Source organism: Panthera leo, chromosome D2 (assembly GCF_018350215.1).
Source record: "Panthera leo isolate Ple1 chromosome D2, P.leo_Ple1_pat1.1, whole genome shotgun sequence".
NCBI classification, from domain to species: domain Eukaryota; kingdom Metazoa; phylum Chordata; class Mammalia; order Carnivora; family Felidae; genus Panthera; species Panthera leo.
This window is the reverse complement of record NC_056689.1, coordinates 11,901,908-11,929,317: the sequence shown is the minus strand read 5'-3', so window position 1 is coordinate 11,929,317 and position 27,410 is coordinate 11,901,908. Positions and strand designations below refer to the sequence as shown.

Below are 27,410 nucleotides of genomic sequence, written 5' to 3'. Positions count from 1 at the left end.
CTTTCTCTGCCCTTCCCTTGTTTGTGCTCTCTCTCTCTCAAAAATAAAATAAACATTAAAAAAAATTTTTTTAAAGAAATTCTTTATTCCCAGCAGACTGCAAGTTCTTCAAAGACAATCATTCCAAGATCCGCTGACAGTAAAATGAGGACTATTTTGAAAAGGCTGTTGTTAAGAGTCCAAGTGTAAGACAAGGGCCTGGCCTAAGGCAGAGGCAGAAGAACAGAGGCACCTCAGCTGAGCCTTCCAATCCTAATTCGAAACCACTCAGTTTAGGGTCCCTGCCTAGTTTTATCTTTTTTATCTAACATGACATAATGAAGCACAATGAAGGGAAAACAAAACAAAACAAAATAAAACAAAACATGATCATCTGAATTGATACAGAAAAAGAATACCATAGGGGTGGTGCCTGGATGGCTCAGTTAGTTGAGCATCCGGCTCCTGATTTCAGCTCAGGTCATGATATCATGGTTCCTGAGTTTGAGTCCCACATCAGGCTCTGTGCTGATAATGCGGAGCCTGCTTAGGACTCTCTCTCCCCTCTCTCTCTGTCCCTATTCCGCTTACATGCTCTCTCTCTCTCAAAATAGATAAACTTAAAAAAAATGAAAAGAAAAAGAAAAAACATGGTAACATTCAACACCCTTCCATGATAAAAATGCTCAATAAACTATAAATAGTAGGGACTCCCTCAAGATGATAAAGACCACACGAAATACAGAAACACAAAAAAACCTCACAGCTAACATCACATTCAATGGTGAAAGGCTGAAAGCTTTTTCTCCAAGATCAGGAACAAGGCAAAGATGCCTGCTTTCACCACTTCTATTCAACAGAGTACTGGAAATTCTAGCCAGAGCAATTAGGCAAGAATAACAAGTAAAAGACATCTACACTGGAAAGAAAGTAAAAGGGTCTCCATTCATAGATGATACGATCTTATATATAGAAAACCCTAAAGAATTCACACACACAAAATTTAGATCCAATAAATGAATACAGTGAGGATTCAAATATAAAATCAACACTCCTGAATCAGTTGTATTTCTATACATTTGCGGTGAACAATCTAACAAGGAACTAGTGAAATTTCATTTACGATAGCATTAAGCAGAACAAAATACTTAGGAATAGACTGAATCAAGGAGGTTAAAGACTTGCACACTGAAAACTACAAGACATTTCCGTGAGTTGAAGAAGACCTAAATAAATGGAAAGATATCCCACATCCGTGAACTGGAATATTGTTAAATGTCAATACTCCCCAAAGCAATGTATAGATTCAATGCAATCTGTATTAAAATCCCAATGGCATTTTTACAGAAACAGAAAAACTCACCCTAAAATTCATATGAGATCTCAAGGAATGTCAAATAGCCAAACTATCTGAAGAAAAAAAGAACAAAGTTGAAAGATTCACACTTCTTCATTTCAAAACTTACTGCAAAGCTAAACAGTGTGGTACTGGCATAAGGAGAGACATATAGGCCAATGGAATAAACTGCAGAACCCAAGAATAAACCCTGACATGTATGGTCAATTGATTTTTGACAAGGGTGCCAAGACCATTCAATAGGGAAAGAACAGTCTTTTCAACAAATGGTGGTGGGAAAATTTGGATTCCACATGCAAAAAATAAATTTGGACCCTTATGTTACACCATATGCAAACATTAACTCAAAATGAATGAGAGACCTAATCTTAACTACAACTACAAAAATCTTGGAAGAAAACATAGGGAACGTAGTGGGAAATGTTTATGACATTAGATTTAGCAATGACACCAAGAGCACAGTTCACAAAATGAAAAAATAGATGAATTGGACTTCAACGAAACTAAGGGCTTTTGTGCCTCAAGGGACACCATCAAGAGAGTGAAAAGACACCCCACAGAATGTAAGAAAATCTTCACAAATCGTGTATCTGAAAAGGGGTTGGTATCTAGAATACATAAATAACTCCAATACAACAACAAAAAATAAACGACCCAATTCAAAAATAGACAAAGGATTTAAGCAGATATTCCTCCACACAAGATATACAATGGCCAATAAACACAGGAAAGTTGCTCGACATCACTAATCATTAGGGAAATGCAAACCGAAACTGCAAAGAGATATCATGTCATTCCTATTGAGATACCTTTTATCAGGAAAATGAAAAAGTGACAAGTGTTGGCAAAGATGCAGAGAAATTGGAAGGCTTGCACGTTGCTGGTCGGAATGTAAAACACTACAGTCACTACAGAAAATAGCTGAGCAGTTCCTCAAGAAGCAATACGTAGAATTACCAAATGACCCAGCAATTCCAGGTCCTAAGTTTATACACAAAGGATTGAAAGCAGGGGCCGGAGCAAATCCTCGTATGCCAATGTTCATTGTAGCATTATTCACAACGGCTAAAAGGTGGAAACAATCCGAGGGTCCATGAATGAATGAATAGGTAAACAGTATGTGGTATATTCGTACGATGGAATACTATTCAGCCTTAAAAAGGAATGAAGCTCTGATGTATGCTACACACGAGTGAACCTACACACGAGTGAACCATGAAAACATCATGCTGAGATAACTCATGTACAAAAGGACAAATGTTATATAATTCCAATTCTGTGAGGTACCTAAAGTAGTCAAATTCATAGAGACAGAAAGTAGATTATAGGTTACCAGGGCCTGGGGCTTAATTGTTACAAAGTTGCTATCTGGGGTGGTGAAAAAGTTTTGGAAATGGATGATGGGGATGGTTGCACAATATTGTGATTGTAATGAATGCCACTAAATTGTATACTTAAAAAAGGTTAAAATGGCAAATGTATGTTATATATTATACCACAATTAAAAAAAATTAATAATGTGGGACACCTGGGTGGCTCAGTGAGTTAAACGTTTGACTTCAGCTCAGGTCATGATCTCATGGTTCATGGGTTCGAGCCCCACGTCGGGCTCTGTGCTGACAGCTCAAAGCTCGGAGCCTGGAGCCTGCTTCGGATTCTGTGTCTCCCTCTCTCTCTGCCCCTCCCCCGCCGCATGCTCTGTCTGTCTCTCTCTCTCCCTCTTTCTTTCGAAAATAAATAAACATTAAAACATTAAAAAAATTTAATAATGTAATACACCAAAACCCATTGAATTGTACACCTTAGATAAGTGAATTGCATGGTATGTGAATCATATCTCAGTAGAGCTGTTAGAAAGAAAGACAACACAGCAAACAATTTTGAGGGGAAAAAGCTGTGATTCAAGAATTTCACAGGCGATCAGTCAGTTGTTCAAGCATATGAGCAGTAGAAAGACAAGTTACATATGGCAGAGCTTATAACATCTATGATCTATGTGTCCTTCAAACAATTACTTGCGACCAAGGAATACCCTTTCCAAAGAAGCTGTCTTGGGCCTCTTTTAGAAGAGCCCTATCCCATCCATGAAGGCTCTACTCTCATAACCTAAGCACCTTCCAAAGGCCCCACATCCCACCACCATCACATTGGGCATTAGAATTTCAACATACGAATTCGTGTGAGGTGTAGGCATGGCGTAAACATTCATTTTTTTAAAATGTTTTATTTATTTTTGAGAGAGACAGAGACAGAATGCGAGTGGGTTAGGGGCAGAAAGAGAGGGAGACACAGAATTCGAAGCAGGCTCCAGGCTGTGAGCTGTTAGCACAGAGCCTGACACGGGGCTTGAACTCACAGACCGTGAGATCATGACCTGAGCCGAAGTCGGACGCTCAACCGACTGAGCCACCCAGGTGCCCCATAAACTTTCAGCCCATAAGCACCAATTTTTTACATTGTAGTCCAAACCCTTTCCTTCCTTGAATCCTTCTCAGTTCTTTATATTTTGAATGAACTTCCTCCTTTTCTCTGGTCGGTAGCTTTTCATTTGTACTTCCCTTATTCAATTTCTGCTTTGTCTTCCTCATTTATTATCTCTCTTTGATCTTTGGGGTAGAAATCCTGTTTTGAACATCTCCGCATCCCCCCCAAAGCACCTGACACATTACTTATCTAGTTCAGGTAGTTAATTAGTACTTGTTTTATTGACTTTCTAAAGCTCTGATGTCAATATTTTTAAATTTTATTTGAGAGAGAGAAGAGAAAAAAAACCTCAAGCAGGCTCCATACTGAGCCCCCGAGGCGGGACTCGAACCCAAGACCCTGGGATCATAATCTGAGACGAAATCAAGAGTTGGACGCTCAACCAACTGAGCCACCCAGGTACCCTTCTGATGTCAATATATCAATTACACATTTTGATAATCTGAATAATGCCATGGGTTTCAATTTACTTGAAATTAAATTAGTCCCTAATAAAAACATGCCAAGATTTAACATACTACAGAATTAACCCTGAACTGTAAATTAATAGCGTTTGACCAATGGAATAAGTAATTGGTGATTAAATATTTACTTGAAGAAAAACATACATTATGTAACTTTAATGTTTTCAGGCAATACTTCATTTTTGAGAGCTATCCAAATTAATGGCTTTAATAAGGACTTTATATCAAGGTCCTTAATACCAACTGGCCATCCAAGTGTAAAAGGTATGTTAGATATTATTAGAAGTGCTTGATATTTACACATGGGTATTCTTAATGGTATACTGGTATATTTATGTCCCACTTTAAGTAGAAAGAGCTTACATGTCCCAGTATGGTTGTCTGTCCCCAGAGAGGAACTAGCTGGCCACCCAGGCAACAGCCAGAGGACTCTGAAGGCTAGTGGTCTCAAACCCTGATAGCCTGAGGCATGGATCTCCTACTAGTATAGAAACCCGCTACACCAGAAACGGTTAAAGATCCCATTAGCAAGTCGGACATTCCTGAGTCCCTTCTCTGTGCCTCCGTTCCTAAGCAATATTCAGCTTCACCCAGTGCCCACATTTTCTGAGGAACACAGTGTTCCTTTACCAGGGTTAGTACCTTTCATTGAATTACAGTCAGCTTGATCTGGGGATTATTTTGCTGTATTTAATATTAACCTTGTGAGATTTATCTTACCATTGGAAAACGAAAGAATCGTATCTCCAATTTTAGAGAATGATTACAACTTTTAAGTATATCCTTGTAAAAACAAAACAAACAAACTCCTCTCTCTTTTATAGTCTGCTGTGAAATTTGAGCTAGCTGTGTTTATGTGATAAGATCTGAAAAATGGTGACGGCCATATGTCTCCAGTAATTTATTCTTTTTAAAAAAGATTTTATGTTTTATCTATTTTTATTTTTAATATTTAGTTATTTCTGAGAGAGAGAGAGAGAGAGAGAGAGTGTGTGTGTGTGCACACGCGTGTGCACAAGTGGGGGAGGGGCAGAGAGAAAGGGAGACACAGAATCGGAAGCAGGTTCCAGGTTCTGGGCTGGCAGCACAGAGCCCGACATGGGGCTCAAACTCACGAACCGTGAGATCATGACCTGAGCCGAAGTCGGACCCTTAACCGACTGACCCACCCAGATGCCCCTTAAGGTTTTATTTTTATGTAATCTCTACACCCAATGTGAGGCTCAAACCTACAACCCTGAGATCAAGAATCGCATGCTCTACCGGCTGAGCCAGCCAGGCGCTCCCCAGTAATTTCTTCTTGCAAACATTAATTCACTTGCCACTGTGTGCCAGTAATTAGACGTTGCTGTAGACGTAGTTGAGACCAAGCCAGAAAAAGTCTGTACACGAATAAGACTTTCTTAAACGGAATAAAAGACTAATTAAATACGCAAGGCAAAAGGACAGGCAGAGTAGTAGGCAAGTGCCTGACCTCCCAGACCTCAGGAAGGTCTTGTACTCACACCCTGGGGAGGCCGTATGTTGAACGTCCTTTGAACGTGAAATTTTTGTCTCGCCCCGAATATCTCCCATTGAAAACGTAGCATAGTAAAATTCCAGGGTTTCAGGAATATGAATGGCATTTATTTAACTACTAAGAAAGCAGCAATGTTTTGTAAACTCATGCTATATTGTAAACGAGGGCCAGGGATTCTGTGTAACAGCTGACATTACCAGCGATTCGGGATGTCCAGTTTTCTGGGGGAGAGGGCTCTTGCATGAACTGCTCAAAGGAAAGTCTTAGCTGAGTGCTGAAACCAGTTTTCCAGGTTTGAGGACCAGCTGCCAAGTACTGAAAATGTGACCTTGGGTTTAACTCCTCTCTCTTCTTTCTTTTCCTTTTCGTTTAGTTAATCAGTAAAGAGAGCAGGTGCAGAAGGAACAAAGAAATCTGTTAACTGGTTGTGATCAACTACGTGTAAACAGGACTGCAGTCTCATCAGCCAACTTTTCTTTCCCTTGTTTTTTTTCATCCTAAAACAAGGATAATAAGAGCACCATGGCACTAATCTTGCTTTATAATGATATAATTGATTATCATTTTTCCTACATTCTAGGCTGCAGGACCTGGTCTGTCTCATTATTTTAGCTCCAGTGTCTGGCCAGTGTCAATAAATATTTGCTAACCAAAAGAACAAATAATAATGCCAACAATTCATAGGATTTAAACAGATTTTTAAATGCCATACACCAAGAGTTCTTATTTTTTTTTAATATCTCTGAATTATGTCCCAAATACCGTAGCAATTCTAGATTTCACCCTGATTATCTTACTTGGACCTTGCCTCCCTGCCGCCCAGGCAAAGCCAGAAAACGATGTTTTAAATCATCCCTCTTTTATTTTTAATTTTTTTTAATGTTTATTTTTGAGACAGAGAGAGACAGACAGACAGAATGTAAGCTAGGGAGGGGCAGAGAGAGAGGGGGAGTCACAGAATCCAAAGGAGGCTCCAAGATCTGAGCTGTCAGCACAGAGCCTGATGAAGGGCTTGAACTCACGAACCGTAAGATCATGACCTGAGCCAAAGTTGGATGCTCAACCAACTGAACCACCCAGATGCCCCCCCCACCCCATCCCTATTTGAAAATTTGCCCATTAAAGGAAACCAAAACCAAAATACTAACTTGGCTTAGATTGCTGAAATCTAAAAAAAAAAAAAAAAATTTTTTTAATGTTTTTTTTGAGGGAGAGACGGAAACAGAGTGCAAGCAGGGGAGGGGCAGAGAGGGAGGGAGACACAGAATCTGAAGCAGGCTCCAGTCTCTGAGTTGTCAGCACAGAGCCCCATGCGGGACTCAAATCCATGAACCAGGAGATCATGACCTGAGCTGAAGTCAGATGCTCAACCGACTGAGCCACACAGGGGCCTCTAGATTGTTGAAATTTTTAAGCACTGAATCTTAACCAGTTTCCTTTTGTAGTTATGAAAAAACAATTTGTTCTGGGGTGCCTGGGTAGCTCAGACAGTTAAGCATCTGACTCTGGGTTTGGGCTCAGGTCATGATCTCACCGTTTGTGAGTTTGAGCCCGAGTCAGGCTTGTGCCGACAGCTCAGAGCCTGCTTGGAATTCTGTCTCCCTCTCGCTCTCTGCCCCTCGCCCACTCTCTCTCTATCTCTCTCAAAAATAAATAAACATCAAGTTTATTTATTTTTGAGAGAGATAGAGAGAGCACAAGCAGGGGAAGGGCAGAGAGAGAGGGAGGCACAGAATCTGAAGCAGGCTCCAGGCTCTGAGTTGTCAGCACAGAGCCTGACTCGGGGCTTGAACCCCAGGAACCGTGAGATCATGACCTGAGCTGAAGTCAGACACCCAACCGACTAAGCCACCCAGGCATCCCTGAAGTTATTTTACCGTCATCAATAGCCCTGAGGAGGCCTCGCTTTTCTCCTGCACTGAGAGAATTACCATCTCTCTCTAGGACTTGGCACCTGGGGAAATCAGTTGGCTCAATCTCTGCCTCCTGCTCCACTGACTGCAAAAACAGCCTTAATTATCCAAGGCAGTTCACCCTTGACCTGCCTAATTATGCCAGCACCTGTATGCAGACATCACTTAACTAAAATGCAAACCATGGGCTTGATCTAGTAACATTGGTAAGACTAGCTCTCGGGTGTTGAACTCTTCAGTTCTTATGAGCAAACTCTTATTTTAATCTTCATGCTTATAAAATAGGATTCATATATTTGTTCCTTTTAGAGAGGCAGAAATTACGGAAAAAGGAAGTACCAAGAGCTCCCACAACTAGAGAGCAGTAGAGAGGGGCCCCCAGCAGCCTGACACCAGCATCCGACACTGTAAGTTATGGGTTAGACAAAACTTAATTCCAAACACTGAAAATATCATCATTCAGAAGACAGAGAGGAGAACATTTATAAATTTAATTGCAAGGATATTTAAAACTTTTTAAGAAAACCCAAAGCGTGGGGGGGGGGTTGCTCTAAATCTGCTTTGAGTTGGATTTTGGGTTTTGGGTTTTTTGGGAGCTGTCGGTTTGTTTTGATTTGGTTTGATTTTGCCTATGAGTACCAATATTTTTGTTTAATAAACAGGACTGTGGTATTTAATCTACTTGAGATGATGAGCTGAGAGCTAAACTTTTAGCTAACTGCTAAACTTTTACTTTTATCAATGAGATAGAAGGGAAAGTGACCTGATAAACACTTTGTAAAGTCTTATCTTTGAATTCTAGAAATTTCTTTTTTTTTTTTTTTTTAACATTTATTCATTTTCGAGAGTGAGAGAGACAGAGCATGAGGGGGTGAGGGACAGAGAGAGAGGGAGACACAGAATCCGAAGCAGGCTCCAGGCTCCGAGCTGTCAGCACAGGGCCTGACGCGGGGCCTGAACTCATGGACTGTGAGATCATGACCTGAGCTGAAGTCACATGCTTAACCGACTGAGCCACCCAGGTGCCCCTGAATTCTAGAAATTTCTATTCTAGACGTGAAGGGGAATCAGAAGTAATTTTTATTTATTTATTAATTTATTATTTATTTATCTTATTTTTTCTTACCTTATTCACAGTTTCCAATTTATGATGAAAGAAAGAGGGAGTAGTACCTAGTCTTGATCAGCTGTCCTAGCCAGTCAGAGAGAAGTGGGTGCTCTCAGAGCACGCCAGAAATAATTTTTAAACTGAAAAGTTAATTAAGAATAAATTCTTGGGGCACCTGGGCGGCTCAGTTGGTTAAGCATCCAACTTTGGCTCAGGTCATGATCTCGCAGTTTGTGAGTTTGAGCCCTGCATCAGGCTCTATGCTGATGCCTCGGAGCCTGGAGCCTGCTTCAGAGTCTGTGTCTCCCCCTCTCTCTGCCCTCCCCTGCTCATGCTCTGTCTCTCTCTGTCTCTCAATAATAAATAAATGTTAAAAAAAAATTAAAAAGCTTAAAAAAAACCCTTCAGGTTTCATTTATATTCTTTTTTACTTCCCTGTACTTGGTGACAAGACTGTATATCATAGACTCGGTAAATTCACCTCAATTAGTGCAATCCGTGTCAGTAATCAAAATGCTTGTTGACCTCTGTGCCTCTGAGGATGGGTCAAAATCTTGAGATTACGAAAGGATTTGAGGGAGGGAGGACAAAGTCAGGGATTTTCTGGGGAAAGTCGATGATCACCTTGATCACACCCCAGGGCAAGCAATACCTTGTTCCAGAACTGGCTCTCAGTTTACAGTCCCAGGACTCTCGACTGGCAGGACACCAATGCAATCTAATGGGGTTGACATACACAATCAAGCCCATAGAATAACGTATAAAGCTGGAATACAGTTTACCCCTGGTGTACGGTGAGATTTGGATATATAGCTTCACCAATCAGAACTTCTTTCTCTGTAAGACAAACCCATTGGGAAAGAAGCCCAAAATTACCAAGGGGAAGTTTGGAGCCTTACCTCTACATAATGGGTATGATGGATGAGCTTAATGAGAGTCGGGGTGAAGATGGGGGGTGGGCTAGCAGACTATCATCAGAATAAGACAATAGGTCCTTTTCTACGGAGACAGAGAAATTGAGGCTTTGCCTTGGTGGTCTCACCTCATCTAAAGATGTATTTGTATCAGTTTCTTAGGCTTGCTCTAACAAAGTACCACACAATGGGGGGGGGGGGCGGTTAAAACAACAAAACTGTATTGTGTGACCGTCCTGGAAACTACAAGTCTAAAACCAAGGTGTCAGCAGGCTATGCCAACCTCTGCTTTTGCTGTCACATGGCTGTTTTTTCTCTTGTGTGTTTCTCTCGTCTTCTAATAAGGACACCAGTCACATTGGGCTAAGTGTCCCTTCCACTTGGACCTCATCTTAACTTGCCATATGTGCACCAAGCCTATTTCCAAGTAAGTTCATATTCTGAAGTGTTAGCGTTTAGAGGACTTCAACATTTGTGTTGGGGGACACAGGTCAACCCCTGACGGTATCCTTGGAACTTTTCTTTACGTTGTGTGAGTTTCTGTACTAGTAATTCACTGCCCCTTTAGTCTAATTTGTTACCCCTTTAAGACTAAGAGAACACTGGATCTGGTCAGTTTTAGCTGACAAAGCAAGTATTGAACGACTTGTTAAAAATACACACTTGATACACAATTCCTGCAATTTCTGCTAAGACAGAGGATACTAAGTAACTAGGTACCTAAAAGATTATTTTTCAAGGGACTCATCAACAAACTGACACGGGGAATAATTTAAAACTAGCCCTTACAATCCTAACAAGATCTTCAGCTGTTCAGGGCCATCCTATCCCGCCCACACTCTCCTTTGTTCCCTTCACTCCCCACCCCCTCCGATTTTCCCATCTCCAAGTGTGACCATTGTTGGTAAAGATGCCATACACATTATTATAATTTTTACATTTAAAAAATTGAGGTATAATTACACACAGTAAAATGAGAAGGGCAGGCAAATTTGTACTTTAAAAAAAAGCTTTGTGAACGTCACAATTTGGTCTCAGTTTTATTTTTCTAGATTCATTTGCTTTCCTCCCATCTACCAGGCTGATCCTTACAGAGCCGTCCTTTATTTTCAAATTCTCTCAAGTGCTGTGTTCCACCCAGGGAGTTTGTCCCAACAGGAATGGCCTTACCTGGCACACACTTCTTACTCTTCAAGACTCAGTTCCTTGAAGCTTCGCCCCAACACCTTTAGAATACTGCAGCTCTTTTGTATCCATACGTGGTTCTCTTTTTTTCCTGCGAGTTCCTTCTCCATCTCTCCAAGATGGAAGCATTTCTTTGCATGCTCAATGCATGATACATAATAAATGCTCAATAAAATTTCATTGTCAATAAGTGACAATTAACATGCCTATACGTACTTTACAGATTTCACAGCGCGTTCACACTATCTCATTTTCTCCCTACTACAACCTTATAAAATAGCAAAACCTATCATTTCATGCTTAGAGAGTGTAGAGTGGTGTTGCCTCAGATTAATTATTTTGCCCAGCGCCAGTCAGTAGCAAAACGTGACTGGTACTTCGTCTTCTGACTCCACGTTCCTGTCTCTTGACACCAAAACACGTTGAAAACCATCGTCAACTTCGCACTACGACCTAAACTTGGAGAGGTCACTCTGGCCGCACTTCTGGATATGGGGCTTGGAGATGAGCAAAGCCTCCTCTGGGCTCTATCTAAACACTGACCGCCTGGGATCCTGAACTACATCTCCCAGAGAACCCTGGGGAGAACCCTCAGGTGATTGGTTCAAACAGATCAGCCAATACAGCCGTGACGTGCCCGTACAGACCAATCACAGGCTGGAAGGGGCGGGACCTCCCACGCAGAGGCTAGATTGAGCGGAGAAACTAACTGCGTTGTAATGTGTCCCAAAGCCCAAGGCGGCTGAGAGCTTCGGTCCCGCGTCTCGGACGCCACGTTGTCCTCCTCTTCGGTTTCGGTCCGCGCCTTGCCCGCGACCCGGCCTCGGGCCGCCCGTATCTGGCCGCCAGCCCCGCGCGGAGGACAAGCCGGGTGACCGCGAAGAAAGCACGTGCTCGAGCGTTGTAGCGGCCGAGGGCGCGCGTATCATCCCCGCGCCGCGCCCAGGTCCTGCGGGGGCACCTCCCGCGCGGCGTGCGGTGCGCGCAAGGCCCGGGGCGGGGCGGGCTCCGGGGCCCTTGGCGCTCCCAGCGACTCGGGCCTCCGAGGCAGGCTCCCGGGCGCTGGCTGGCGTCGCTCTTGGCCGTCTCCTGTGCACAGCGCGACTTCCCGGCTTTGCCGCTGGCCTGAGGAGGAGGAGGAGACTCGGCGGCATGTCACCCGCGCTGCCAGAGCTGACGCCTTCCGGTAACGTTGCCACCCGGTCCCAGCGGTTCAGTTGTTTATTGACTCCTGCTATGGGCTCCTAATCCCTAGGGTGATTCTCCTCCCCAATTGGAGACGCGCGACCAGGTTTCCCCGCGGGCGGGCGGCACCTTTGAACCTGCGGAGCAGCCCTGAGGTCCCACGTTGTTCCGCTTGGTTCCTTCCGCACCTGTATCCCTCGCTCCCCAGACAGACCATCAGCAGCCGCGAAGCACCGCCCTGTCCCCGCGTCCTGTCCCTGAAACACGCTCTTAATGTCAAAGTAACGAAAATTTGCAGCTTGGTGCACCATATTCCAGCAGGGCGCTTTGGAAGTTTTGCATGAGTTAACGTTCTTAGTCAGTACTTTTTGAGCATGTGCTCATCCAAAGAAAGTCCACGTGCTGAGACAGAAAGCAAACCCAGAGAACTATTTGAAACTGCAGCGAACGTTTCTTTTCCGCATCAGGGTTAGAGCAAACTCCAGTGTGCACAGAATTATCACTGTGTAAAAGCAGATAGAAGGTCGTGATGGGAAGTAGTAATCGCAGCTGATGGTGATGCTGGGGGCTCTGAGATTAACTTTGAGAAAAAAACTAGCTCAAGAACTGAAAATAATTTCAGCTTTATAATGAGCTCTGGGTCTCTAAGGTCGTCCCTGGTTAAAATGTGTGGTCAAGTCTACCCATGAAAACATGTGAGCCATGAGGTAGGCAATGTAGCAAGAAGAGAACCAGTGATAAGGACAGAACAGTAGCTGCCTGTGACAGAAAGAGGGTGTTCATCTTGGGCAGGGGTGAATACTGAAGTCCTAACTCAGAAGGAAATTTACACAGGTGAGCTAGTGAGCCTGTTGACTCTGGGGTTCTGATGTGGGTGTTCAAACCAGTGGAAATGTAACTGAGAAACGTTTTGTCACTGATGCTATCAAATAAGATGTACAGAGGCCTATGTTACAGCTCTTTAATATCTCTGCTTCATGACTTTTTTTTATTAAATTTTTTTTAACGTTTATTTATATTTGAAGGAGAGAGAGACAGAGTGTGAGTCGTAGAAGGGCAGAGAGAGAGAGGAGACACAGAATCCAAAGCAGGCTCCAGGCTCTGAGCTGTCAGCACAGAGTCTGACCCCCAGGGCTCGAACTCAACACGAGAGCCTAACCTGAGCCATAACCTGAGCCGAAGTTGGACGCCCAACTGACTGAACCACCCAGGCGCCCCTCTGCTTCATGACTTCTTACTTTTCCCTTCCCATTTAATTAAAAAAGGAAATACGTGATTTCCCTTTCATCTAAATGTATCAACAGCAGAAGGCCTCAGCTAAATGGGGGAAGTGCAAAAACTCGATATTTGTTTCCACTGTGAGAGATGTTGGGGAGAATGTGCCCTGTTAAGCACCTGACTAGTCAGGAGTAAAATGTACAGGATGTTCTGTGCATAATGAACCGAACGCAGATAAGCACGAGTGTATTTTGGTTATTGTTGTTCTTCAGGGAAGATCTCAATGACCGTTTACCCTTGCAAGGGAAAGGAGAATTCTTAAAGTGACTTTTAACTCTTTTTTTTTTTTTTTTCCCAACGTTTTTTATTTATTTTTGGGACAGAGAGAGACAGAGCATGAACGGGGGAGGGGCAGAGAGAGAGGGAGACACAGAATCGGAAACAGGCTCCAGGCTCCGAGCCATCAGCCCAGAGCCTGACGCGGGGCTCGAACTCACGGACCGCGAGATCGTGACCTGGCTGAGATCGTGACCTGGCTGAAGTCGGACGCTTAACCGACTGTGCCACCCAGGCGCCCCATGTGACTTTTAACTCTTAACTCTTACGAGAAGGTTCTGGAGGGCAAGGTGATTAGAAGCCAGTGAAAGATAATCCTCTACTGGAAAAGCATGAGGATTACAAAAGATAAGAGCTGTGAACACTTAAACCGGCAAATCTGGGAGGAAGACCTCTTCAGGTTCTCTCCAGAATGGCTGTCTGTGTTCCAGCAAGCATACTTGAGGGTTCAGATTTTCTTTGACGTTATCCAGTCTTATAATTATTGCTCATCTATTGCGTGTAAATAAGTATCATCTTTTTTTTTTTTTAATGTTTGTTTACTTTTGAGAGAGAGAGAAAGAAAGAGACGGAGAGTGAGCAGGAGATGGGCAGAGAGAGAGGGAGACACAGAATCCAAAGCAGGCTCCAGGCTCTGAGCTGTCAGCACAGAGCTGGACGTGGGGCTCGAACCCACGAACTGTGAGATCATGACCTGAGCCAAAGTCGGACGCCCAACTGACTGAGCCACCCAGGCACCCCTAAGCTTGTTTTAATTCACATCTAATCGCTAATAAGCTTGAGCATTTCTTCAGTAGTTGTTGAGTATTATTTTATCCTTCCTTGACTTGACTATTCACATCTTTGTCCGAGTTCCTTGTATGTTACAGATGCATTTAGACATTGCCGAACCTTCCTCCAATTGCCGAACCTTCCTCCAATCTGTAATCTGTTTTAGACATTGCCGAACCTTCCTCCAATCCGTAATCTGTTATTTTTGTCTATGGTGACTTTCATTTAATAAGAATCCTTAGTTTTTATGGAATCAAATTCATCATTTTTAAAAATATTATAGGTTGGGCTTTTGAGCCTGAAGTCGTTCTCTATTCTAAGTAATGAAGATATCCTATATTTTATTTTTCCTTATGCGAATATAGTTTTATGGTAGACTATTTAGTGGGCCAAGTAAACTACTTTTTCAAAGTTAATTCAGCTTTTTTTCTGGGCTTTTAGTTTTCCACATAAATTATGGAATATGTCAAATTTCTCATAGAAAATCATGTTTTGTTTAGTTAAAAAAAAAACTTTGATCTCTTGCATATATGAAGGCTGCTTTAACAAGATCTCAGAGTTTGTATATGTGGGGGGCAAGGTTGTTTTATGGTAAATAGTAAACTGTCTTAAAGACCAAGAACAGTTTGTGTATTTCTGGATTAAAAAGTGAATACAGTAGGGACCCCCGTGGAAGAACGCTTAGATTTTTTATGAAGATGGGAGGAGGAGTAGAGGCACACTCCGTGGTCAGATCTGCAGTGAGTGGAGAAGTGCTCCCTCCCTAGGTGGAGAGAGAAGGAAAATGGAGTGAGCCAAGCCGTAAGAGGGTTTTGAGGCAGAGGCGGGTGAATTTTGGAGCTCCCAACAGAAGACCTCTTTGGGCAGGATTAGGTAGAATCCCCTACAGAGGGAAAAGGACTTGAAGCTAAAAGTAAGCAGGTTTGGGACAGTAGATACGGGACATGTTGAGGGCAGCCAGGAAAAGATGAACCAGGGAGGAGGCTCAACAGGGAATTTTCAGGGACTCCCATAAGAGTAGTTCTTAGAAACCTCCTCCCCCTGTCTTTTTCCCCTTTCAGTTTTGAAAGTCAGATTTTCCCTTTCTTTAAAGCAGGTGTGAAGAAAACCCTGCGGGATGAGATCGAAGCCCTTCTGCGGGAGAGGATTATGGTGCTGGATGGAGGGATGGGCACCATGATCCAGCGGCATAAGCTAAGTGAAGAAGACTTCCGAGGTCACGAATTTAAAGATCATGCCAGGCCACTGAAAGGCAACAATGATATTTTAAGTGTAACTCAACCCAATGTCATTTACCAAATCCATAAGGTCAAGTATCCCCAGGGTCTTCTGTGTTCATTTGATTATTCTGTAAGTCGTTTCGCGTACGGAGGGCAGACCACTGTCCCCAGTGTCTGGAGGGGACAGAAGAAAGAGGTGGTTTGTTCACCAGAAAGGCTTGTTGGACATCAAGTAAAGGTCATGCGCTGTGATGAGCATTCAGGATAAGGAGTTCAGAAAGGTAGTTTTTCTGCCTTCGAGGCATTTAAAGTCCAGTGAGAAACCACAAAGGTCTTGGACAAATTGGGGGGTTCACATATGCTATCCTACTTAAGTCACCACAACAGCCCTGATGAAGTAAAATCAAAGGTGGTTATTCTTATTTTGTAGATTTGGAAGTTGAGCCTGACAGAGGTTAAGGAACTTATCTGACATTAGGGAGCCTCCCTGACTTGAAATCCCATCCCCTTTCATTCCATTTTTCTGTGTCCAATAAAAATGGTTACTCAACATAAAGAGATCAGGAGGAGGTAACTGGGTACGATACATTTTTATAACATAATTAAACACAGAACGAAATTGTTTTATAGATTATCATAGGAATTACACAGAACTGTGACTGGAAGAGGTATTAAGATGATCAAATCTGTTTCCCTGGTCTGGATTCAGTTAGAAGGACAAAGTGTATTTACCAGTTAAGCGAGAGAGTTTTATTTTCTGGAGAGGGGCATTGTTATAGGTGTTTCAAGCTCTTCTTAAAAAAAAAAAAAAAAAATGTCTAAACAAGTGATTAAGTGTTCCAGTGAGTATGGAAGGGATCATTTTATTGTGTGGTCAAGACTTTTTTCTAGGTAAGGTGAAGGATAGCATTCATTTGAAGAAAATGCCTTTCCTTTGCTCATAATGGGAATTCTAGGTACCAGAAGATTTAGAATTGGTCCTTGAAAAGGTGTTGGTTCTGCAGGAAGAATGGTACCTAAGTTTTTCTGCTTGGCCTTGAGACTGTGTAGTTAAATCCTGTTAACTACAGGAATGCCCTCATGGGTATGAATTGCTTGTTAGGGTTACAAATACAGTTCTTATAATGCAACTGATAAGATCATATGAACTACCATGACATGTAGCTTCGTCATATTGTTCGTGTGGATTATCATTAGATTATCATTAGATTATCATTAGATTATCAGCTTCTGCAGGACAGGAATTGATGCCTGTTTTTCACTGCCAAATCCCTACTACCTAGAGCATCTCACACGTAGTAAGTACTCAGTAAATATTTGTTAGAGAAAGAATCCTTGCCGTCTGTATTAGGTAGGCATCTAGATCGAACTACAAGGTACCCACAATAGGCACATGAAGCAAAAATGGCTGTAAATACAATAAAGTGTAGGTGGGTGTCCCATTTCTGGGGTGCATTTTCTAGCTAGAGTTCTTCGAGTGCAGAGAACCTACCACGTTCTTGGATGAAGAAAGGAAACACTGGGTTGTTTTCACACTTGGCTGTTTCTAGTGGCGTTAGTGACCACGGATCAGATCCCCTGATGGCTAATTTTAATGGAATGTCTCGGTTATGTTTGTAGTGTAGGTGCCCGACCGGAAGCTTCTGTGATTGTAATGCAAGTGCCTGACATGAAGCTTTTGGCTGCCAAGATACCCATTTCAAAGACATCCATCTCATAATTAACGTACTACAGCTACCGACTAAACACTTAGATAAGAAGCCAGGCTGTTCCCACCCATGAAGTTCTGCTTTTAGAGAGTCCTGGGTGACCCGGACAGCCAGCTATTTGACCCCATTTTTCCCCTTTCCACAGCCTGATTCCCACTCATGTCTTAAATTCGGCAATAAAGAGTGAAACTGCGAAACCCCAGGCTCCCCATCCCTATAGCCCGGAAGAGGCAGAACCCCATGCCTGTGCTCCCCCCGCCCCATGTGCCCCTCACCCCTTTCAATGTGGCCCTGGGCATGCCTGTACCCTCCAGGACTTGGGAGTAATATACCTTTTTCTCCCCAAAGTGCCCTGTGGTTGTTGCTGAGATGTGTTTTGCGGTTATAAGAACCACAATGGGTGATGTGGCCACAACTTTGGTTCTGCCCAGGGAAAGTTTGTGGGAGCTGGCCACGAGGACTACCCTGCCTTAAATATCACTGTCACAAAACAGAATTCAACACCTCTGTTAGCCTCTCCAAATGCTCTCCTTAAAGTCCTCCTTTAGTCTTGACAGCTTTCTCCAGGAGAAGAGTGAGGAGCAGGGACATTACGCAGCTTGCCCCTGATCACATGATTTCTGCCTAGGGCCCTTGAGTGGGATTCTGAGCCAGGAAAAAAGGTGTAGAGAGAGGATGAAGAGCCAGAAGAAACAATTGTAAAGACAATACATGTTTATTGCTTAAAAAATGAAGTAGCTAGATAAATAGAAAACCATAAAAGAGAAAATCAAAACCAGGACATATCAACACCAATAAATAACTACTCACATATTTTAATTTATATTTTATTTAATTTTTTTTTATACTGGGGTTTTAAATGGGATTATATTGGGATTACTTTATACTGTTTTAGAATTTGGGTTTTTTTTTATCTGTATACATGAGCATTAAATATTCTTAAACATGGTTTAAGAACTTCATAATATATTCTGTGTATATGTTATTAATAAATTTATTCCTAGGCATTAATGTTGTTTCCAATTTTTCTTGCTCTTTTTTTGAAAAATTAAATATAATTTGCTCTTATAAAAAAACGAAACCCATAGGTAAGAATAAATTTGCTTTGACCACTACTCCAAATTTCTATTTTTTTTCTCCTGACCTAACCACGTACATTAGTTGGTGTGTGTCTTTCCGGATCACTTTGTTATGCATTTATATGTATGTATATGTGTGTGTACATACATGTATGTGTATGCATACATATTGGTAGAAAATTCATACTGCTTGTGTACGTGTATGTTTTAAACTTCATGATGTCATACTTTACACATCAGTCAATTTTGGTTTCTACTCAGCGATACTTTTTGGAGATTTTTCCATGTCGGTATATGCAGATACACACAATGTTTTTTAGCTGCCACCAAGCATGTTATAAAGTGGATTAATTCCAGCTTATTTAGTTTTTCCCAACTGGTGGATATTTAGGATGTTTGTAACTTATAAATAGGTAAATCTTGGTTTTCATTTCCTAGCTGTTCTGCAAACTGTTTATCAGTTTGGGAAGGGTTGTGTTTACTCAGTACTGGGAAGTCAGGGGAGCTGAGAGATTCTCGAGTGTTCATCAGATTGAGGTTGAGAAGGTGTTGTCCAAAGAGTGAAGTGCGGAAGGTAGGTTGAGGGCAGGTTGATGCTGAGACCCTCAGGCTTCTGCAAGAGTGTAGCTCTGGCTCAGAGGGACCCGGAAACTGGGGTGGAGACAGCTCCCGGCAGAACTGGGCTCTCATAGTGCGGTTGTCAGTGGGAGCCAGCTTGTGCTCAGGCCGGAGAGTGCTTTTCGGGCCAGAACTCGATGCTTGTGTTATCGTGCAGCCACTGTGTAGAGTTAGATTCTAGTACTTTCCAGCGAGGAAACCGGAGTCTAAGGAACTTGATTCAGCTCATACAACTTAGCATGTGAACTGTCAGTTCAGGGTCTGAGTTTGTTTAGAGCACATTCCTTTCTGTGACATCCTTATGTCTTTTTGTACCTCTAGCCTCTGGTGTAGTGCCAGCCGCTTAGTAAGTGGTCCCGGGGTGTCTGGTGGTGGTGCCAGTGGAAAGTCCTATTTGCTGCTGGGGGACAGGGGTTCTCAAACTCACAGCATTGACATCACTGTCTCCTGTTGCAGGATTACTTGCTGGCTGGAGCGGATATCATTGAAACGAACACTTTCAGCAGCACAAATGTCGCCCAAGCCGACTACGGCCTCGAACACTTGGTAAGAACTCCATTGTGCCTCAAGTCTGAGACATTTCTGCGCATTTGCTGCCTTGGTGGTAGTTGCTAGTGAGAAAACCACCAGAAGCGCGGAGTCCAGCCAGTGCCCAGATGCCTACTTTTCGTGGTCAGACTTGGAAAACAGTTTGAATCTCTTCTGCTTCTGAACATGGCAGACCGTTCATTTTGTAACTGGTTTCTTTCATGGGCACGTAATCAAATAAAAATGATACTTATAGTGGCTGCTGATAAAGGCATAATGATTGGCTGTGTGTGCAGTTTGGGGAGGCCTTTTCATGCACTGGGTGGCAGATTTGATTTTCTTTTTTTTTAGTTGTGGGGAAGCACACGTAACCTAAAATTGACGATCTTAGCCATTTTGAGCGTACAGTTCGGTGACGTTAAGTACGTTCATGGTGCGCAGGCATCACACCTCCCATCTCTAGACTCTGGTCATCTTGTGGAGCTGAAACTCCGTAACCGTTAAACAGTAACTCCCCGTCCTCCTGCCACCCCCCTACATCCCGGAAACCACCACTGTACTTTCTTTATGAATTTGACTTCTCTAGGTGCGTGACGTGAGTAGAATCATAGTGTTTGTCCTTTTACAACTGGCTCATTTCACTCAGTATAATGTTTCCCAAGTTCACTCATGCCGTAGCCTATGTCAGAATTTCCTTCCTTTTTAAGGCCAGATCATGCTCCATATTGTGTGTTCATTCATTTGTTGGGGACACTTGGGTTGATCCCACCTTTCGGTTATTGTGAACAATGCTGCTACTACGTACCCACGATCTCCTTGCTTCCCTGCTTTTGTTTCCTGAGATTCTGTACGCAGAAGGGTAATTGCTTGCTTCATACGGTAATTGTGTGTCTCATTTTTTGAGAAACCACCATGCTGTTTCCCACAGTGGCTGCACCATTTTGTATTCCCACCTACAGTGCACGAGGGTTCTGAGTTTTCTACGGCTCTGTCGACACTTGTTCGCTTCTGTTTTTGGGGTTTTTGAGTTTTGTTTTATGAAAGTAGCCATCCTCATGGGTGTGGGGTGGAGATCTGGTTTCATTTTGATCAACATGATACCCCTTTTCCAAATTTTATAAAATGTGGATGATGGGAATATGTAGTAGATGCTGCCGTTCCCATTTTTGTGTGGGATTTTTCCAGACACATTCCTCTGTTTTCATGCAGGAAGTCCTGGTGCTCCAATACTGATTTTTCTCATGATGTTTTGTGAGATCTTGTGTCTTTTGGGTTATCAAGGGAAAATGATGAGTTTCGTGTGATTATTGGGCAGGAGTTGGCAAACTTTTTCTGTAAAGGGCCAGTTAAGTAGATATTTTAGGCTTCGTTGGTCATATACAGCAACTCCTCAACTCTGCCATTATAGTGCAAAGGCAGCAATAGACAACATGCAAATGAATGAGCTTGACTGTATTCTAGTAACATTTTATTTATAAAACAGGCTCAGGCTAGATTTGCCCCGGGGGCTATAGTTTGCCACCCCGTATTTTAGGATCTTCTGGCTTCTTAATTACTAACTCTGCGGATACATGACACATAGGATCTTAGAAGGGATCCTGAAGACCACAAGTCTAGGACTTTCTAACCTGTGAAGCAGTGTCTGTCAACCCCTTTGAGGAGGCCTATAAACTTCTTTAAATTGAGGTTTGTGCATACTTTTTATTTCCCAGTGAGAGGGTTCATGGCCCTTTACAAAATTCTAAAGAGGTTAGTGATCTGTAGAAAGTTGGGAACCATTGAGTTCAGCCACCATCCAGTGAAGGAAGTCACGGCCGGAGACACTGAAAAAGGAGTGGGCCACACAGGCTCTTGGGACAATTGGTCCTCCAGCCCAGGCCTCCTGTCTTTTCCCATCACCATGCTTTTTGCTGATTCGCAGAGTATGTAACTGCATCAGCTTACTCTTTGACATACCACATGTCCAGGCATTGCCCTTTTTGTCATTTAGCTCACAGTTTAGGGGAAGAAGCTAAAACCAGGTCTCAAAGACTCTTGTCTTTCCTGCTGTCCTCACAGCTGGGGCAGCTGATAGGTCTTCTTGGCTGAGATTTCATTCAGAGCTTCTGTTAATTCCCTCTGTACTTCCTTACTGAATAAAACTGGGTTTTTGAAGGTCAGGAGTTCTTACTCGTACGGGAGGAAAAGAAGAGCGAGCTGACGTTTGCGTTTGATCTGCTAGGCCTACCGGATGAACAAGTGTTCTGCGGCGGTGGCCAGGAAAGCGGCCGAGGAGGTGTCTCTCCAGACAGGTAAGGAACGTCATCCTCCCGGGTTCACGGAGATGCTTCCTTTGAGATTCTGAGCTACAAGGCTCTGTCTTCATGGCCCTTTTCCCCCTGTGACCATCGGCCTGCTGGCCACGCCGCAGTCGCTGCTTTGTACTTGTGTGTAAGTTACTCTCTGCCCTTCCCTAAGAAGCCGCTCAGTGTCTCTCTGGATTTATTCCACGCCCATGGGCTCAGGCTTGACGCTGTGTTTGCTTTACTGGGGGTTACAGCTTACCTTTGTAGCTAGGACTGTAGCTTCCTTGCGTATTTGCAGCTAAAACAAGTTTTCTCCCTTTGGAAGCACGTCGTTAGGTAGTTAAGGTGACAGCTGACTGGTTATCATGGTTAACATTAAGACACCTGATCTTATCCCTTTAAAGCTGCCTCATCCCCACCATTGGCTTATTTAGGTAAAGAGATACTGCCTTTTGAGCATTTTCTGCCTCATACCACTGATGTCCTTAAAGGCTTTGTGCCGCACACCCAGGAGTGTGGCATTAGATTTAGTCTTGCTGGGACTTGAAAGTGGCTCCCTGAAATAACTAACCTTCTGGCTGGCTGCCATTCACATGACTTGGGCGCCAGCTGGTGGGGAGGCTTTGCGGGAGGGAGAGGAATACAAGAAATATGTGGAGCCCCTAAAGATTTGGGAATGTAAGATTATTGCCAACAGGAGAAAATGTAAAGCAGAATTGTTAGGAAGTTAGACACAGCATACTAATGAAGACTGAAGCAGTTCATGGGAGCTCTGCTTCTGAGAGATAATGCTTAAATCCAGGGGCACGCACAGACTGTCAGCCCGACAGGGTCGCAGGTCAGAAAATGTTAAACACGCTGAAGCGGGGAAAGAGAAGGACCTTTTTCTTATGTCCTCATTATTGTTCAGCTTTGGGAAAGGTAACCTGTTCAAAGATTGGGTTATCAACTAGTCAGTGGTCTTCTCCAGTTAAATGATACAGCATAACCCAGGTTACTGAGTGGTTACTGTCACCAAAGGCAAGGGGCAGTGCACCCCTTCCTTGGGCTTCTGTCATGACATGTAAATGGACATAACATTGGAGGCTCTTTTAGAAGCACCTGGACTCTAGCCTGGAGGAAAAGTTATTAAAGGATTATTAAAAGAGTGATTAAGATTTGATCTCTCATACTTTAATTTAGGCTTTATAATTGTTAATCCTGGCTTAATATCCTCCCACAGTGACAGGCTTGTAGCCCAGTGCTGGAGAGTATTTCAAGTGGAATGTTTCCATGAGGAGCTCTCACAGATTCTGTGTCAAGTTCAGGACCTTTGAGATTTCTTAAGAATAAGGGGAGATGATTTATCCAAACACGGCTGTGGTGATAGAAGAGGGGTTACTCACTGAAACACTTTGAAGTCAGATATGCAAGGATTCAGAGTCTTTTGGGTTGGCTTGGCAACAATACGTGCACATCCCCTATGGTTCATCGTTTTCCTGGTGGGGGCCGCGATAACCAAACGCGTGTTTGCAGTAAAATCTGTGAATTGTCTCACTAAGTGCGATAAAGACTATAAATAGCCTCTTGTGGTTCAGGAGAGGTCACATCATGTTTTGTCGTCAAATGAATTAAGAACAAAATTTGTGCTTTTGTCTTGTAGAGTTGTAGATAAGGGGTTATAGACGTGTGTTGGAGGGAAAAATCTTAGCGCCTGTCGATTCACAACACAAAGTTCAGCCTATTTAGAGATTTTACGCTTGTTTTTCTTTTCCCAAAGGAATCAAGAGGTTTGTGGCAGGAGCCCTGGGTCCAACTAATAAGACCCTCTCTGTGTCTCCATCTGTGGAAAAACCAGATTACAGGAACATTAGTGAGTATTTCTGGTATATAATCTTTGACCTGCCAGTATCTCTGTGTTTCAGTGATCCTAAAATCTGTAAAATGGGACGAGTAACAGGATCTTCCTCAGGGTTATTGTGACTTAATTGACATAAAGGCCTTACAATGGTCCCTGGAATGTAGTTAACCTCTAAACAAAGAGTTAGCTCTTGTTTTTATTACTGTCATCATCATCATTATTATTGTTATTGAGTTTGTTTTCAAATGTACATGGTATTGTGTTGGTGCTTCTTTATCTGCTGAGGAAATAAAAACAATCAAAAAAAAAAAAAAAAGCTTTACACGGAACAGTTGGGTAAGTATGGACACCAGGCCTTGGTCTATTACAGAATAACTCACTGAATCTCCATTTCATGTCAGAAAGCAACCCAAACCATATAAACATACTAGCACGGTCGACATTATAACTTAGTGTATATAAACACTTACATTGAGATTTTATGAAAAATCTGCAGATCTAGGTCAATTTCTTAAACATCAAGACAATAAAAAAACAAAAAGAATGAAACTTAGCTGAATAATACTGATACTCTGTATGGTAAAGAGTTTTGTATAGATGACAAGTTCAGGCAAGTATGGTTTGTAGGTTTTTGGTTCTAGAACTTTCCATGTAGTGATACCATACTTCTTCACCAGGGATTGCTCTCTCATACTGGGCTTATGCCTGGTGATGCCCTCTTTGGTCTAACATGACAGCAAGGGGCTGAGTTCTCCTTTCTCTTGTGCTGTATACAGCAAGCATAAAGGTACTGTTGAGGTTTCTCTCTGGAATATCCAAGCTTCTTTCTTGTTTGGTTGGGAGGTGAATGGGGAGAAGGGATGACCTCTCAGACAGACATGGACAACTCAAGATGTTTCTAACAGAAATCTTACGCAGCAGTGATTGAACACTTTGGTTACAGGCTGAACTTGCCCTTCAGGCAGGTTTCCTCTCTGGCAGAGTTGGTGTCAGAGGGCAGGAGTGAAGTCCACGGGACTGTGGCCTCTCACCAAGGCAAGCGTGAGGGAACGGGACGAGGCCTGCGATGTTTCCACGTCAGTGTGATATATTTCTGTAGCTGTCCCTCACACTCATCCCTTAACTGACTGATTAAAACCACCTCTGGAATGAATGATCCACTCTAAAGATGTTGGAAATAAGGTACGGGGCTCAAGAGACCATATGCCTGCCTCCTCACTCACTCATTCTCGGCTCGTATGCGGTGTTTAGTAGGAGCAACTGTGTTCGGTTTACAGGTGTAATTTCCACCACGGCCCTATTCCTTTATTTGGTTTCTCACAAAAGGTGATGTTGTCCTTAAATTAAGCATCATAAACCAACAATAGTTAGTTGACGGCGCAGGCCTGAACTCATGTCCTGGCCACCGAGAGGATTTTGATGACTGAGTCCTGGATGTGATTTATTTATTCTTTTTTGCAGCATTTGACGAGCTTGTTGAAGCATACAAAGAGCAGGCCCAGGGGCTCCTGGATGGTGGGGTTGATATCTTACTCATTGAAACTATTTTTGACACTGCGAACGCCAAGGTGAGTTAAGGGAGATGAAAGGGACGGTGAGTGGGGTGGGGCTGTGATGATCGCCCAGTGTGGCGAGAAGACCGTCACAGCCGTTGTCAAAGTTAGATAAAAGTCTTCTGTTCCATTCTGTTCTTGAACATTTCTAATTGCGGCCAGTGGAATGAGAAAAATGTCAAAAGGTTATCTTTTGAAGTTGCAAAAAATTTTTTTTTAAATTATGAAAGTAAATATTTATAGGTACAGCTACTAGGTACATGTATGCAGATGTAGTAAATACACACACATGGTTCTAAATGTGAAAGATATGTAAAAATATGGAGTGAAAAGCAATGTCCTTCCTTCTCCTGTTCCCTGGGATGCAGGTCTTTCCCGGATAGCCACTGTTAACCAGTGTGGGGGCCTGGTAGAGATGCTGTGCAGGTGTAGAAAGTGTGATAACATCCTTTAGGTTATCGAGGGACTGGTTTCCCCCGTGATGCATCTGGAATTTTTTTTTTTTTTTGATAAAGTTTTTTGAGATTTATTTATTTCGTTAGGAGGGAGAGCGAGTGTGTGTGTGCATGAGCAGGGGAGGGGTAGAGAGAGAGAGAATGTGGAGCCCGATGCGGGACTTGATCTCACGACTGAGATCCTGACCTAAGCTGAAATCAAGAGTCAGATGCTCAGCTGAAATCAAGAGTCAGTGAGATGCTAGCTGAGTCACCCAGGCGCCTCTGGAATTTATTTTGGGGCAAGGAATGTGGTAGAGATGTACCTAGTAGTCTTTCTCTAAGGTGTACCTAGTTTTTTCTTAACATCATCTATTAAATAACCTATTAGTTCCCAGTGATAGGAATCCTGTGGAACGTCACCCAGACCATCCTAAATTCAGAAGTGCATCTGGGTAGAATCTGTTCCAGTAATCTGTCAGATGTCACGCTCCCATCCTGCTATTTTCTGTACATTATCATTAAAATATGTCTGACTGGTAGGCTTTTATTCACCTCCTTCCCGGAACCTCTGTTTTTCCCTCAGAATTTTCCTGGCTATTCTTACACATATATTTTCCATGAGATCTTTAGGATCAACTTGCCTAGTTCTGAAAAAAAAAAAAAAGAAATTCTCACATTGTCGATTTAGTAACCTTTTATGCCAGAGAACCTCACCATCACAGTGAAGATCTACATTGAGTACACGTTGCATTCTGATTTCCGAAAATTGTGAAAATGTAAACCTCTTAGAATCAAGAGATGTAATGATGAAAAGAAGGAGAAGATCAGTTCCCTGGAACTTAATAAAACATTGGTGTGTACACAGTAACTTGGGATTTGTACCTTTACAGCACATTCCAAGCTCACATTCTTTTGTGGTGATGCACACTGTTAGTTTCTGTACCTACTGTGGATATATGAGGGTGTGGAAGGTGGAGGCGTTCTTACTTATGTATTTAATTCTGTAATTAAAAAAAATTTAATGTTTATTTTTGAGAAAGAGAAAACGAACAAGTGGGGGAGGGGCAGAGAGAGAGGGAGACACACAATCTGAAGCAGGCTCCCGGCTCTGAGCTGTCAGCACAGAGCTCAACGCGGGGCTTGAACTCATGAACCATGAGATCATGACCTGGGCCAAAGTCATATGCTCAACCAACCAAGCCACCCAAGTGTCCCTCACAGATTGTATTTTTAAACCAGTGATTTTCAAATATTTTTTTTAAACTTAATTTTTTTAATGTTTTATTTATTTTTGTGAGAGAGACAGACAGAGCATGAGCAGGGGAGGGGCAGAGAGAGAGGGAGACACAGAATCCGAAGCAGGCTTCAGGCTCTGAGCGGTCAGCACAGAGCCCGATGCAGGGCTCGAACTCACAAACCATGAGATCATGACCTGAACCGAAGTTGGACACTTACCCGACTGAGCCACCCGAGCACCCCCGTTCTTCTTTATTTTTAATTTTGATTAGGAGAAGGAAGAGAGTGTAGCTCTTAAGCTCCTCTTTGGAGGGAATATTTGTTCGTAGGTAAACTCTGAGCCAGCATTTGTTTTGTTTTAATGTGTACAGTGTTATACTTGGGAAACGTGTGTCGGGATTGCACCTTGCAGGGTGGACATGCTTCTTCCCCAGAGATTGCGACGTTTATCTTACCTAGCAGGGTTTTGGAA

At 42.8% G+C, this 27,410-nt stretch overlaps 1 protein-coding gene across 3 annotated transcripts in view; it reads left to right on the top strand.

The window, feature by feature from the left end:
• Nucleotides 1–11,647: 11,647 nt before the first annotated feature.
• Nucleotides 11,648–27,410, top strand: part of MTR (5-methyltetrahydrofolate-homocysteine methyltransferase) — a 130,971-nt gene continuing 115,208 nt past the window's right edge. For 2 of the 3 annotated variants that reach the window (XM_042909232.1, XM_042909234.1), the window contains exons 1-6: nucleotides 11,648–12,109; nucleotides 15,527–15,741; nucleotides 19,516–19,605; nucleotides 21,809–21,878; nucleotides 23,632–23,724; nucleotides 25,174–25,280. In XM_042909232.1, the coding sequence (XP_042765166.1) occupies nucleotides 12,076–12,109; nucleotides 15,527–15,741; nucleotides 19,516–19,605; nucleotides 21,809–21,878; nucleotides 23,632–23,724; nucleotides 25,174–25,280 (609 nt within the window). In that variant the 5' untranslated portion in view covers nucleotides 11,648–12,075. The remainder of the gene's footprint in view (nucleotides 12,110–15,526; nucleotides 15,742–19,515; nucleotides 19,606–21,808; nucleotides 21,879–23,631; nucleotides 23,725–25,173; nucleotides 25,281–27,410) is intronic. The other variant, XM_042909233.1, reaches the window with a different exon arrangement.